The sequence below is a fragment of the Oncorhynchus keta genome, chromosome 19 (assembly GCF_023373465.1).
Source record: "Oncorhynchus keta strain PuntledgeMale-10-30-2019 chromosome 19, Oket_V2, whole genome shotgun sequence".
Classification (NCBI taxonomy): Eukaryota; Metazoa; Chordata; class Actinopteri; order Salmoniformes; family Salmonidae; genus Oncorhynchus; species Oncorhynchus keta.
In genome coordinates, this window is record NC_068439.1 from 19,405,069 (window position 1) to 19,421,394 (window position 16,326).

General features: G+C 43.5%; 1 protein-coding gene across 1 annotated transcript in view; it reads left to right on the plus strand.

Annotated features, from left to right (window-relative positions):
• calcr (calcitonin receptor) overlaps positions 1-16,326 on the plus strand; it is a 110,497-nt gene that overhangs the window by 70,557 nt on the left and 23,614 nt on the right. Inside the window, exons 7-9 of the mRNA XM_052469961.1 lie at positions 374-484; positions 1,775-1,887; positions 13,870-13,961. Coding sequence (XP_052325921.1) covers positions 374-484; positions 1,775-1,887; positions 13,870-13,961 — 316 coding nt within the window. The remainder of the gene's footprint in view (positions 1-373; positions 485-1,774; positions 1,888-13,869; positions 13,962-16,326) is intronic.

Below are 16,326 nucleotides of genomic sequence, written 5' to 3' on the forward strand. Positions count from 1 at the left end.
AAAGTTGACTGGATGCTGAAGTTGGCATAAAAACGTATTGGTTTAAAAGGTGTATAATAATACAAACTCAGAGTGTGTGATTATTCCAGAATATAATTATAATAGAATATAATAGATTTCATAGCCACTTCAAGGTTACAGCACACAATCAGAAGAACCCACAAAGACACGTACGGTCACAAATCACAGAGCCAAACAATGTCACTGTGCAGAGTTACGATTAACATGCTATTCCAGTAGACAAATGAGCGACAAGTGTGGCCAAATGGTTCATGTAGCCCACAGCTGGTTTCACTAAGCTAAGCTACGTAGTGTTTTCACAGTGAGTCTTCATTCGTGTGCTGTGTCTGGTTGTGTGTTGCTGGCGGTGCAGGGCTGTACTGTAACCGGACCTGGGATGGCTGGCTGTGCTGGGATGATACACCTGCTGGGACAGTCACCTGGCAGAACTGCCCCAACTATTTCCCTGACTTCGACTCCACAGGTAAGGCCTGGCTATAAGAGGCGTTTGTTTTTGTGTCCTGTTTGTCTCTATGTGTGTGCGTTTGTTTTCTATGCTATTTTTTACTATGTAAATTCTGCATTTCTTTACTTTCTGTAAACTACAAGCAATAATAAATAAAGTCAAAGTTCTGGACGGTTAGATGCTCCAATGCTGACTTGTTAACTCCTTGTGGAACTTGGCTTGAATTTAAAATATGAATAGTATTTAAGGCCTAGTGCTTTATATACATTTTCACACTATGAGGTTGGTATAATATTGTGAAATTGTGAAAATTATGATAAAAGCCTTTTAGTTGTTTGAAAAGATGGGATGGAGTATTGGCCTGCCTGGTGACATCACCAGGGGGTAAATTAGTTATTAGACCAGTAAGAAAGAGAGTTCCAAACCTCTCTGCCAACAGCTGGTTTTCAGTTTCCACCTCCCCACTCAGACCACTCCCAGACAGTCCTAGCAACATTCTTGCTTGAGAAATTAAATAAAAAATAAGCTATTTTTGCCCATTTGAATTAAAAACAATAACAGTAAGGTACTTAATTGTTACCCATAAATTATTTGATATCAACGGCTGCAATTGGACCTTTAATTCATTATTCATGGTTTCAAGAGGTTGCAAAGCTTATGGACATGTTGCACAGTCTAAGTGTTTATGTTTAAAGGTCCTTTGGGCACACAAAACGGTCCAACTCACCTCTTTCTCAATTTTCAAACAGATATGGGGTGTGCATTTGGTGGTTCATCAATGTATCATCCTGGTCATGGGCGCCGCGACCGACGTAGCTAGTTCGTTTGGGCACACAACGTCCTTTGGGCACACAAAATGGTCCAACTCACCTCTTTCTCAATTTTCAAACAGATATGGGGTGTGCATTTGGTGGTTCATCAATGTGTCATCCTGGTCATGGGCACCGCGACCGACGTAGCTAGTTCGTTAGCTAAGCTAGCCACTTGTAGCTAGTCAGTAACTCCTTCAGTATGTGTTGACATCATTTCACAGGATTTGTTTTTGGACAGAAGCTGTAGAGATCTGTAAGAAATGGCACTTCTGTAGCCAAATATCTCATTCATAATTTTATTTGTATTTATTTTTGCATTCAATTACCTGGTATGATGGTGCATTGATCAGTTATAAAGTTTAAAGCCGTTATTTTTGCGTTTTTTTGTCCAAAGTCGACCTTTAAGCGTCATAGACTACCATAGACAAGATGAGGAACCATCTAACATCAAGTTGTAAATTAGTGTGTCATTAGTCCTACTTTATTGTTTCATCAGAAAAAGCTACAAAGATCTGTAGCGAATCAGGACAGTGGTTCCGCCACCCAGACACCAATAGGACGTGGTCCAACTACACTCTGTGTAACTTCCACACTACAGGCAAGCTGAAGGTAAGGGTTGTCACAGAGTGATCCATCAATCCCATTTATACATGCTATTTTGAGCATACACTTGATCCCATTTTGCAATCACAATAAGGGGACATTTTCTCAAGGGGATAATACAGGTATATTCAATGCAGAGGAGACAAAGGTGGGAAAAATGTGTTAAATGAAGCTAAATATGATAAATATGGTACAGTAAATGTACCAAAGCTTACACTTGATGACATTTTACAATCATGACATATGGAAGAGGTCATATAGAGAACAACTGGTCAAATTTAGCTGGCAAAGGTTTCTATTTCTGACCAGTGAGTAGTAGTAAAACTCCTGACCCTAGCAATGGGAAACAGGCAGGGCTGGTTTCTTAAATCAATCAAATGTATCATTTATTTATGAAGCCCTTTATCAGCAGATGTCACAAAGTGCTATACAGAAGCGGGGCATCCTGAGGACACAAATAATGCTATGACTATTTGTCTACGTCAGTGGTCACCAGCCTTTTATAAGTTAGGAGCCGAGATCTATTGCTCAGTTTGTTTTTAAACATGACTAGAAAAACATAAGCCTTTGCAACATTAACCGATTAAAAACAGTTCTGTAGCAATGAGTTTTGTGCAGTACACTTTAGGCCCAATACATTATCACTGCATATTGGCTATGCTTGAATTGCCCTGCCAATGTTCTTGTCAGACAATTTTTTAAATTATATTTTTAAAATGTAAGTCTATGATCACACTGATAATAGATCATGTGTTGTATTACTTGTGAGCCACAGCTGAGTGAGCATAATAATATATGTTTTTTTACTGGACTGATGGCCTGATCTGATGATCAGCCTGAGTGGAGGGAGGGAACAGAGGTGAGGCTAGCTCTCACCCGACTCACCGTCTCTCCGCTCTCCCTCCTCCATTTGCTGAGAAAAGGGGACACATTCTTCCACATTCTGATGGTGGAACTCAAGTCGCACTGCATTATCTCTTCCTCATGCATCAATTCCTGTTGTTACTCCTATGATTAGAGAAAGTGAATTATAAAAAAAACCACAAGCAGCTAATAATAACAACGCAAGCTTATCGGAACACTTTGCTGTACTGAGTGGTGTAGTGTACCCAGTGGTTTAGTGTACTCAGTGGTGTAGTGTACTCAGTGGTGTAGTGTACCCAGTGGTGTAGTGTACTCAGTGGTGTAGTGTACTCAGTGGTGTAGTGTACCCAGTGGTGTAGTGTACTCAGTGGTGTAGTGTACCCAGTGGTTTAGTGTACTCAGTGGTGTAGTGTACTCAGGGGTGTAGTGTACCCAGTGGTGTAGTGTACTCAGTGGTGTAGTGTACTCAGTGGTGTAGTGTACTCAGTGGTGTAGTGTACCCAGTGGTGTAGTGTACCCAGTGGTGTAGTGTACCCAGTGGTGTAGTGTACCCAGTGGTGTAGTGTACTCAGTGGTGTAGTGTACTCAGTGGTGTAGTGTACTCAGTGGTGTAGTGTACTCAGTGGTGTAGTGTACCCAGTGGTGTAGTGTACCCAGTGGTGTAGTGTACTCAGGGGTGTAGTGTACTCAGGGGTGTAGTGTACTCAGTGGTGTGGCCCACCCAGAGATGGCCCACTCAGAGAAAGAAACTCGCCCTGTGTGAAAAATTATATGAGATACAGTGACATACACTCTGAAGGATTTAAAATTATGAATCCCATATTGGTCTTTCACAGTCAGGCCAACCCAAGCTGTACTGTGCAGGTACACTAATAGTAGTCCCACTACTGAAACAGATAAATGAGGCTGTGAACGGAGTCAGAAATTCACAGGTTTCAGATTTTACTCAACTTTTTGTAACAGAAAAACAACACAATTGTATGTTCTAAGTCCATAACAATGCTTGAACCACATCAGGAGATGACATTTGAGGTCTGGGAACAATCTAATAAATGTAGATTTGTTTTGTGTGTAGTTACCCTTTAATTCAAGTGTGCAGACACCAAGCTCTGTTGTTTGGTTAGCTGTTTCTGTCACATGAGATGAAGATTTCAAAAGAAATGGCAACTGGATTGATGCATGATATCATTCTAATAGGTTGGGATAGGCTACTTTTAAGATAGTTAACCTTTAATAGAGAAGGTTTTTGGGAAAGCCTTTCCATCTACCAGAAGACGGTTAGGTCTATCATTGGCATTGCTATATTTTCCCTGTTCCTGAATTATTTGACAGTTGGATGTTTCATATTATGAGGCATGTCTTACCTTGCTTCAAAGTAGCCTATAGCCACAATCCCACTATGGAAACGTGGAGGCATTGTTTTTTTATAAAGACTTACTCATAATATGCATTCTCCTGTTTTACTGGTTTTCAAATCAACTTTCTTTCATTGTCTAGCAGCCAAAGGTATTATCCTAGTCATATTAGCAACACATGATAGTAGTTGCATCTTTAAATCCCCCCTCTCTCTAAATGTCTAGCGGGTATTTCCTTCCATCTCTGACCATAAACCAGCTCTCATGTGCATTTTAGAATGGTGTTTTCCAGCAATTGCATTTTGGAAGATTCACATGTAGGCCTGCATTGCTGTGCCTAAAATGTGAAGAAATAATTGTTTATCAAATTGTAACCTGAACATTCTGATCTGTTCCATCTGTCTTATTAATTGATACGGCGTGTACTTCCACCACACTACTTTGATACATATCAGTGGGGATTACGAAGTGAGTATACGTAATGCCCACTGAAAAATAAGTGGGTATGCGGTGTGTACCTGGGTATACCCTCCACTACACCACTGGCTATACTCATTCATTGCAGCTGCAGTGCTGGTTGTAGCGTGACTGAAAGTAGGGAGAACATGAATTATATGGCATATGAAAGTGTAGAACAAAGTGTTGACAGTGCTGAATAACAACTTAAACATAAACTTACTCATAAAAACAGCAACTCTTTGCTGTATTGGTTGAGTTTCACTCTAGTCATGGTTTTAAACGTTTGGAAATATCACATTATCATTATCATGGTTTGGTTGATCCAAGATGGCATAGCAGTCAGACGTCTTTGTTCTTCGTCTTGTCGTGTCCCATGTGTATATCTTTTTTCTTTGCATATCTTTTATATTTTTCTGAACCTCAGCTTCAAATACTCTCCTGCAATCTGCCTCACCCAATGTGGTGTGAATCTGTATCTTCTAAAGTATTCTTATCCACCTCCGAACCGGTATTCCCCAACAGAAGCTAGCCAGCTAACTAGCTAATAGTCAGCTAACCACTGCTAGCGGTCATCAGCCAACCTTTAGCTCGGAAAGCTCTCGCCAGTTTGTACTTCGCGATTCAAAACAGAGCATACTGGACGCTCGAGGGGGTACTCAAACTGGCTCTGCGGCACTGCTAGTCGTGGCCCGCTAACGTTAGCTGTCTAGAGCACACCGGACTGTTAGCTTAAGAGGCCCATCGGACAAATTCTTCGGCCACTATACCTATTTTGCCAATTGGCTTGGTTTACAACACGGAGCCCTGCTGATCCGTCTGCTGTCATTGTCAGCACGAGGGGGCCACAACAGACTTTCTTCCGTCGCGACGTCCTTCTAAGGCCATCTTCTGCTAGCTGCTAGCCCCGGCCCTCTAGCTGCCTGAAGCCACTCACTGGACTCCCATGATTACTCAGCTACGCATGCCTCTCCCCAACATCAATATGTCTTGTCCATTGCTGTTTTGGTTAGTATTTATTGCCTTATTTCACTGTAGAGCCTCTAGCCCTGCTAAATAGGCCTTAGTGAACACTTTAATTCCACCTCCAACACATTCAGTGACATCACCTGGTTAAAATTATATACTGAGAGACAATATCTCTTTCATCGTCACTCTATGCACAGGTTTACCCCCACTGTATTCACATCCTACCATACCTTTGTCTGTACATAATGCCTTGAATCTATTCTACCGCGCCCAGAAATCTGTTCCTTTTACTCTCTGTTCTGAACGTACTAGGCAACCAGTTCTTTTAGCCTTTAGCCGTACCCTTATCCTACTCCTCCTCTGTTCCTCTGGGATGTGGAGGTTAACCCAGGCCCTGCAGTGCCTAGCTCCACTCCTATTCTCCAGGCGCTCTCATTTCTTGACTTCTGTAACCGTAAAAGCCTTGGTTTCATGCATGTTAACATTAAAGCTTCCTCCCTAAGTTTGTTTTATTCACTGCCCTAGCACACTCTGCCAACCCGGATGTCCTAGCCGTGTCTGAATCCTGGCTCAGGAAGACTACCAAAACCCCTAAAATTTCCATCCATAACTATAACATTTTCGGACAAGATAGAACTGCCAGAGGGGGCGGAGTTGCAATCACTGCAGCGATAGACTGCAGAGTTCTGTCTTACTATCCAGGTCTGTACCCAAACAATTCAAGCTTCTACTTTTAAAAATCCACCTTTCCAGAAACAAGTCTCTCACCGTTGCCGCTTGTTATAGACCCCCCCAGCCCCCAGCTGTGCCCTGGACACCATATATCTTCAGAGCTTGTGCTGCTAGGTGACCTAAACTGGAACATGCTTGACACCCCGGCCATCCTACAATCTAAGTTTGATGCCCTCAATCTCACACAAATTATCAATGAACCCACCAGGTACAACCCCAAAGCGTAAACACTGACACCCTCATAGATATCATCCTAACCAACTTGCCCTCCAAATATACCTCTGCTGTTTTCAACCAATATCTCTGCAATCACTGCCTCATTGCCTGCATCCGTAATGGGTCTGCGGTCAAACGACCACCCCTCATCACTGTCAAACGCTCCCTGAAACATCCCTGGGTATCCTGGAAGGATATTGACCTCATCCCGTCAGTAGAGGATGCCTGGTCATTATTTAAAAGTGCCTTCCTCACCATCTTAAATAAGCATGTCTCTTTCAAAAAATGTAGAATCAGGAACAAATATGGTTCTCCCTTGGTTCTATCCAGACCTGACTGTCCTTGACCAGCACAAAAACACCCTGTGGCGTTCTGCATTAGCATCGAATAGCCCCCGGGATATGAAACTTTTCAGGGAAGTCAGGAACCAATATACACAGGCAGTTAGGAAAACTAAGGCTAGCTTGTTCAAGCAGACATTTGCATCCTGTAGCACAAACTCAAAAAAGTTATGGGACACTGTAAAGTCCACGGAGAATAAGTGCACCTCCTCCCAGCTGCCCACTGCACTGAGGCTAGGAAACACTGTCACCACCGATAAATCCACTATAATAATTTAGAATTTCAATAAGCATTTTTCTACAGCTGGCCATGCTTTCCACCCGGCTACCCCTACCCCGGTCAACAGCCCTGCACTCCCCACAGCAACTCGTCCAAGCCTCCCCGATTTCTCCTTCACCCAAATTCAGATAGCTGATGTTCTGAAAGAGCTGCAAAATCTGGACCCCTACAAATCAGCCGGGCTAGACAATCTGGACCCTCTCTTTCTAAAATGATCTGCAGAAATTGTTGCAACCCCATCTCTAGCCTGTTTAACCTCTCTGTCGTATCGTCTGAGATTCCCAAAGATTGCAAAGCTGCAGCGGTCATCCCCCTCTTCAAAAGGGGAGACACTCTAGACCCAAACTGCTACAGACCTATATCTATCCTCCCCTGCCTTTCTAAGGTCTTCGAAAGCCAAGTTAACAAACAGATGACCGACCATTTCGAATCTCACCATACCTTCTCCGCTATGCAATCTGGTTTCAGAGCTGGTCATGGGTGCACCTCAGCCACGCTCAAGGTCCTTTCATAACTGCCATCGATATCAGACATTACTGTTCAGCCGTATTCATCGACCTGGCCAAGGCTTTCGACTCTGTCAATCACCACATTCTTATTGGCAGACTCAACAGCCTTGGTTTCTCAAATGATTGCCTCGCCTGGTTCACCAACTACTTCTCTGATAGAGTTTCACTGTGTCAAATCGGAGGGCCTGTTGTCTCTGATCCACCTCTACGCAGACAACACCATTCTGTATACTTCTGGCCCTTTGTTGGACACTGTGTTAACTAACCTCCAGATGAGCTTCAATGCCATACAACTCTCCTTCCGTGGCCTCCAACTGCTCTTAAATGCAAGTAAAACTAAATGCATGCTCTTCAACCGATCACTGCCCGCACCTGCCCGCCCGTCCAGCATCACTACTCTGGACGGCTCTGACTTAGAATATGTGGATAACTACTGTTAGGTTCTTATTTTTCAGAGTAAATAACCCACGGACACTAGAAAAGCTTTAACCAAGTTTATTCAACCCAAAGGTTCTGTACAGCTGAAATCAGACAGCAAAACATTTCAGACATCACAGTTTACAGTATATACATCCCACTTAAGACACTCCTCTTTCTCTCCAATCCTTACATGTTATGGCTCTACAGGAAGCTAATAAAGAGGGTAACAGGATTCCAAACATTTATTACTCTCTTAAGAGAATCTGTCCTCACCTCCTGACCTCAACCCCTCTTTCATCTAATACACAGATGTCCATCTGTCTTCCCTGTATCAACCCATCGCTCTCCTCTCCTCCATCAAACACATTCCAAAGCATTCTGTCTTTCTTCAGAGAACCATTAACTTCTAACAAAACACCCAGTCTCTTTCATTTCCTATCATTCATTTAATATCTCAATGTTCAAAGTTTAGCTGATTCCAACACTACAAATACCTAGGTGTCTGGTTAGATTGTAAACTCTCCTTCCAGACTCGCATCTCCAATCCAAAATTAAATCTAGAATCCGCTTCCTATTTCGCAACAAAGCATCCTTCACGCATGCTTCCAAACATACCCTCATAAAACTGACCATCCTACCGATTCTCGACTTTGGCGATGTCATTTATAAAATAGCCTCCAACACTCTACTCAACAAATTGGATGCAGTCTATCACAGTGCCATCCGTGTTGTCATCAAAGCCCCATATACTACCCACCACTTCGACTTGTATGCTCTCGTTGGCTGGCCCTCGATTCACTCTCGTCGCCAAACCCACTGGCTCCAGGTCATCTACAAGTCTCTGCTAAGTAAAGCCCGACCTTATCTCAGCTCACTGGTCACCATAGCAGCACCCACTCATAGCACGCGCTCCAGCAGGTATATCTCACTGGTCACCCCCAAAGTCAATTCATTCTTTGGCCGCCTTTCCTTCCAGTTCTCTGCTGCCAATGACTGGAACGAACTGCAAAAATCAATGAAGCAGGAGACGCATATCTCCCTCACTAGCTTTAAGCACCAGCTGTCAGAGCAGCTCACAGATCACTGCACCTGTACATAGCCAATCTGTAAACAGTCCATCCAACTATCTCATCCCCTTACTGTATTTATTTATTTATCTTGCTCCTTTGCACCCCAGTATCTCTACTTGCACATTCATCTTCTGCACATCTACCATTCCCGTGTTTAATTGCAATATTGTAATTACTTCACCACCATGGCCTATTTATTGTCTTAACTCCCTTATTTTACCTCATTTGCACTCACTGTATATAGACTTTTTGTTTTCTTTTTCTACTGTATTATTGACTGTATGTTTGTTTATTCCATGTGTAACACTGTGTTGTTGTATGTGTCGAACTGCTATGCTTTATCTTGGCCAGGTCACAGTTGTAAATGAGAACTTGTTCTCAACTAGCCTACCTGGTTAAATAAAGGTGAAATAAAAAATATATATATTTTACAGTCTTTTACAGACTTTTACAGTCTATGGTTCTAGGAAACTCTGCAGACACAGTGATCTGAGCTATCTGATTGGCCAGCAGTAGACCTATAGGTGCACTTGATTTGCTCTCTGGGCCTGCCAAGTGGGTGGAGTTCTACCTTCATTGAACCTTTATTTAAACTAGGCAAGTCAGTTATGAACAAATTCTTATTTACAATGACTGCCTACCAAAAGGCAAAAGTCCTCCTGCAGGGACGGGGGCTGTAGGACATATAGGACAAAACACACATCACAACAAGAGAGAAAACACTACATAAAGAGACCTAAGACAACATAGCAATGCAAAAACACATGACAACACAGCATGGTAGCAATAGAACATGACAACACATGGTAGCAACACAACATGGCAGCAACACAACATGGTAGCAGCACAAAACAGGGTACAAACATTATTGGGCACAGACAACAGCACAAAGGGCAAGAAGGTAAAGACGATAATACATCACGCAAAGCAGCCACAACTGTCAGTGAGAGTGTCCATGATTGAGTCTTTGAATGAAGAGATTGAGATAAGACTTACTCATAATATGCGTTCTCCTGTTCTATTGGTTTTATTCCAGTTTGAATGATTGTTGCAGCTCGTTCCAGCTCGTTCCAGTCGCTAGCTGCATCGAACTGAAAAGACGAGTGACCCAGGGATGTGTTTTCTTTGGGGATCTTTAACAGAATGTGACTGGCAGAACGGTGTTGTATGTGGAGGATGAGGGCTGCAGTAGATATCTCAGATAGGGGGGAGTGAACGGGTGTTGTATGTGGAGGATGAGGGCTGCAGTAGGTATCTCAGATAGGGGGGAGTGAAGGGGTGTTGTATGTGGAGGATGAGGGCTGCAGTAGATATCTCAGATAGGGGGAGTGAACGGGTGTTGTATGTGGAGGATGAGGGCTGCAGTAGGTATCTCAGATAGGGGGGAGTGAAGGGGTGTTGTATGTGGAGGATGAGGGCTGCAGTAGATATCTCAGATAGGGGGAGTGAAGGGGTGTTGTATGTGGAGGATGAGGGCTGCAGTAGATATCTCAGATAGGGGGAGTGAAGGGGTGTTGTATGTGGAGGATGAGGGCTGCAGTAGATATCTCAGATAGGGGGAGTGAAGGGGTGTTGTATGTGGAGGATGAGGGCTGCAGTAGGTATCTCAGATAGGGGGGAGTGAAGGGGTGTTGTATGTGGAGGATGAGGGCTGCAGTAGATATCTCAGATAGGGGGGAGTGAAGGGGTGTTGTATGTGGAGGATGAGGGCTGCAGTAGATATCTCAGATAGGGGGAGTGAACGGGTGTTGTATGTGGAAGATGAGGGCTGCAGTAGGTATCTCAGATAGGGGAGAGTGAACGGGTGTTGTATGTGGAGGATGAGGGCTGCAGTAGATATCTCAGATAGGGGGGAGTGAAGGGGTGTTGTATGTGGAGGATGAGGGCTGCAGTAGATATCTCAGATAGGGGGGAGTGAAGGATGAGGGCTGCAGTAGATATCTCAGATAGGGGGAGTGAACGGGTGTTGTATGTGGAAGATGAGGGCTGCAGTAGGTATCTCAGATAGGGGGAGTGAAGGGGTGTTGTATGTGGAGGATGAGGGCTGCAGTAGGTATCTCAGATAGGGGGAGTGAAGGAGTGTTGTATGTGGAGGATGAGGGCTGCAGTAGATATCTCAGATAGGGGGAGTGAACGGGTGTTGTATGTGGAAGATGAGGGCTGCAGTAGGTATCTCAGATAGGGGGGAGTGAAGGGGTGTTGTATGTGGAGGATGAGGGCTGCAGTAGATATCTCAGATAGGGGGGAGTGAACGGGTGTTGTATGTGGAAGATGAGGGCTGCAGTAGGTATCTCAGATAGGGGAGAGTGAACGGGTGTTGTATGTGGAGGATGAGGGCTGCAGTAGATATCTCAGATAGGGGGGAGTGAAGGGGTGTTGTATGTGGAGGATGAGGGCTGCAGTAGATATCTCAGATAGGGGGGAGTGAAGGGGTGTTGTATGTGGAGGATGAGGGCTGCAGTAGATATCTCAGATAGGGGGGAGTGAAGGGGTGTTGTATGTGGAGGATGAGGGCTGCAGTAGATATCTCAGATAGGAGGGAGTGAAGGGGTGTTGTATGTGGAGGATGAGGGCTGCAGTAGATATCTCAGATAGGGGGGAGTGAAGGGGTGTTGTATGTGGAGGATGAGGGCTGCAGTAGATATCTCAGATAGGGGGGAGTGAAGGGGTGTTGTATGTGGAGTATGAGGGCTGCATTAGATATCTCAGATAGGGGGAGTGAAGGGGTGTTGTATGTGGAGGATGAGGGCTGCAGTAGATATCTCAGATAGGGGGGAGTGAAGGGGTGTTGTATGTGGAGGATGAGGGCTGCAGTAGATATCTCAGATAGGGGGGAGTGAAGGGGTGTTGTATGTGGAGGATGAGGGCTGCAGTAGATATCTCAGATAGGGGGGAGTGAAGGGGTGTTGTATGTGGAGGATGAGGGCTGCAGTAGATATCTCAGATAGGGGGGAGTGAAGGGGTGTTGTATGTGGAGGATGAGGGCTGCAGTAGATATCTCAGATAGGGGGAGTGAAGGGGTGTTGTATGTGGAGGATGAGGGCTGCAGTAGATATCTCAGATAGGGGGAGTGAAGGGGTGTTGTATGTGGAAGATGAGGGCTGCAGTAGATATCTCAGATAGGGGGGAGTGAAGGGTTGTTGTATGTGGAGGATGAGGGCTGCAGTAGATATCTCAGATAGGGGGGAGTGAGGCCTAAGAAGGTTTTATAAATAAGCATCAACCAGTAGGTCTTGCGACGGGTATACAGAGATGACCAGTTTACAAAGAAGTATAGAATGCAGTGATGTGTCCTATACGGAGCATTGGTGGAATCTGATGGCAGAATGGTAAAGAACATCTAGCCACTCAAGAGCATCCTTACTTGCAGATCTATAAATTACATCTCCTTAATCTAGCATGGGTAGGATGGTCATCTGAATCAGGGTTAGTTTGGCAGCTGGGGTGAAAGAGGAGCGATTACGATAGAGGAAACCTAGTCTAGATTTAACTTTAGCCTGCAGCTTTGATACAGTATGTGCTGAGAGAAGGACAGTGTACCGTCCAGCCATACTCCCAAGTACTTGTATGATGTGACTACCTGAAGCTCTAAACCCTCAGAGGTAGTAATCACACCTGTGGGGAGAGGGACATTTTTCTTACCAAACCACATGATCTTTGTTTTGGAGGTGTTCAAAACAAGGTTAAGAGCAGAGAAGCTTGTTGGACACTAAGAAAGCTTTGTTGTAGAGCGTTTAACACAAAATCCGGGGAGGGGCCAGCTGAGTTTAAGACTGTATCATCTGCATATAAAGGATAAGAGAGCTTCCTACTGCCTGAGCTATGTTGTTTATGTAAATTGAAAAGAGCGTGGGGCCTAGGATCGAGCCTTGGGGTTCACCCTTGGTGACAGGCAGTGGCTGAGGCAGCAGATGTTCTGACTTTAAACACTGCACACTTTGAGAGAGGTAGTTAGCAAACACAGACACATTAAATGGTTCAAAATGGGAACTCTTTGCCTTCCCGGCCCTAGGGCTACTGAATCAAGTGCAACTGCCGCCAAAACGGCAAAACTAATTTTAAAAAATAGGAACCCAAGGCTTTATCATAGTTTTTTTTTACAGAAATGGTTATTGACTAGGAATGGCTTGGAGATTGACCAGTCAACCGACCAGTTAGTGACCACTGTTCTACATGGTAAATGGTTCAAGCGTGGCTTAGTCAAACTGTTATTAGAGTACGAATGAAAACCAGCTGTGCTACAGAGCTTAAGGACCTGATTTGAAATACCCAGGTCCTAGACCTTAAAGGGATACTTTGGGATGTTGGCAGTGAAGCCCTTTATCTGCTTCCCCAGAGTCAGATGAACTCGTGGACACCATTTTTATTTGAGCTGTTCCTGTAAACTTTGTCATTGCGGTAACACTAGTCAATATTGTCTCGCAAAAATACTGAACACAGTCATAAAATAGTATCCACGAGTTCATCTGACTCTGGGGAAGTAGATAATCATAATCATGCGTGCCAAAATCCCGAAGTATCCCTTTAAGGTCCTAGTCTCACCCCTTTCATATTTTGTTACATCAGGGTAGCAAATGGAAGTCAGGGTTAATGGTTCATGAATGTCCTTGATGCACCACTGTATGAAATGTTTTGTCATACCTGTGGTATACTTGCTGTCAGCCAAACAGCATTCAGTGCTCAAACCACCCAGTTTATAATGGTTCATGAATGTCCTTGATGCACCACTCTGTATGATCCTATTTGTTTTAATGTTCATGTATCTGTATTTTCCAGATGGCCTATATCCTGTACTACATGGCGATTGTGGGTCATGCCTTATCCATAGCCTCCCTCCTGATCTCTCTGGCCATATTCTTCTACTTCAGGTAATTATAGTTGCTGCTGTTGCTTTCTTTATGAAACAAACTACTGGTTTGATTAGGGAGAGTAGTCGGTCTTGGACTATTAAAGCTTTTTTTTCACATGATTAATGAATACTTCTGATGATGGTGATAATGATGACGATGATGATAATGGTGATTATGGTGAAGATGAAGACACATCTAATCGTGATGAAAATGAGGATGTTGATGATGATAGTGGTGATAAATATGATGAAAGTTATGATAATATTGATAGTGGTGCTGTGATTGATACAGTTCAGGCGGTATAATATATTTCTCCTAAGGATCTGAGAGTGCTTTATCAATCATCTTGTCATTATTTAACTGAAAAGATGGCTGTGTATTCCCTCTGAGATAACTGAATTGTAAAGATGGCTGTGTGTTTCCTTTGAGATAGCTGAATTGCAAAGATGGCCGTGTGTTTCAACTGATATAACACTGGCGGTGTGCAGTGCGATGGTGATTGCATCGTATGTGGATCTATTGGGGCGGTAAGCAAATTGAAGTGGGTCTAGGGTGCGTCTTTCTTTTTCCCAACGCAGTTAAGCCAAAACTACGCCCCGTTATTCAGAGAGGCGTTCTACTACGTTATCATTGGCTGGCTAACGTTGTCTCTCTCACAGGCGATCACCGCAGAGACAGTGGCCTTCCTAGGTAAGGATGGAAAGTGTCATTTAACAATTAGCTGCCTACCGTAATGCAGGCCTATTATTATCATGTTTGGTCAAATTTGCCCATGTATTTATTTTTAGAGTTGTAAAAATGGCCGCTGAATTCCCTCAATTGAAGGTCAGCTAAGTTTACCTAGGATACGTAAAGTTACTAGCTCCATATTGTTATAAGTTGTTATATTATAATTAGTAGTCTATTATCAGGTAAAAGTATATGCTTATTATTAATAATTTCTCAAATATGTATTAGCTAATCATTCAGTCGAATAAGCTGTAGCATAGCTTATTCGACTGAATGATTAGCTAATACATATTTGAGAAATTATTAATAATAAGCATATACTTTTACCTGATAATAGACTACTAACAGACTACGGGGCGTAGCCATTGAATCTATTTTTGAGCGTTAAGGGACGTTAGTGGCTAGGTCTGTCCACGATATTATGTTATATATTTTTCAATCTTGAAATACATGGGCAAATGTTATTAATCAGAGACTGAAATTTCGCGCTACGTGATATTCACTTCCGGACTTGGAGAGCGCTCAAAGCGTTGTAGAACGCCTCTCTGAATAACGGGGCATGGTGTTGGCTTAACTGCATTGGGAAAAAGAAAAACGCTGTGGGTGTAGCAGACTGGGATAGGGAGAGATTGAATATGCCAGTTGGTCTGCGCATGCTCCGAGGGTGCGGCTTGGGACGCCATCTGGGCCGGCAAGAGAGAGTTAACACGCTTAAATGTCTTACTCACGTCGGCCACGGAGAATGAGAGCCCACCATCATAGGTAGCTGGCCAAGTCGGTGGCACTGTGTTGTCCTCAAAGCGGGCGAAAAAAAGGTGTTTAGCTTATCCGGAAGTAAGACGTAGGTGTCCGTGACATGGCTGGTTTTCCCTATTAGTTCCTGCAACATACGTCTCGTGTCTGAGCCGTTGATAAGTTATTAATATGTCCATTCACTCTTGATTTTTTTGCTATCTTGAAGCTGAAAGGGTTCCCCCGGTTGTCCCCATAGGATAACCCTTGAATAACCATTTTTGGTTGCAGGTAGAACCCTTTTGGGTTCCATGTAGAACCCTTTCTATAGAGGGTTCGTTCTACATGGAACCCAAAAGGGTTCTACCTGGATCAAAAAGAGTTCTCACTGGAACCAAAAAGGTTTCTCCTGTGGGGACAGCTGAAGAAGCTTTTTGCAACCTTTTTTTCTAACAGTCTATAACCATTAGGCCATTATCCTTGAATAAACATTATGGGGGACATAACTGCAGGAGCAGAAACAACATTTTTGCATCATATTGGTTAATATAGACTTGGGATAGTTCTCATTTGGCTCAGTTGCCAATGTGAAAATTCCCTAAATGTTGACATTTGACGTGTTTCAAATCTCAATGAATATAGCAAGTAGGGTGTTAACCAGCAAATGCAGCTGTGGGTCAACGTAGGTTTTCTAACAGACTGCAATGTGAGCCAACGTACAGTAGGTCTTGTAACAGACTGCAATGTGAGCCAACGTACAGTAGGTCTTGTAACAGACTGCAAAGTTCCGCAAAGTTTATACCTGCTCATAAATCTAGCTAAGACATAGTTCAGGTGCATATCTTAGTAGCCAACTAGCCGCTATCCAAAACAAAAGTAAACGCTCAAACTACACTGTGTGTTTCATGACACGAATCAGATA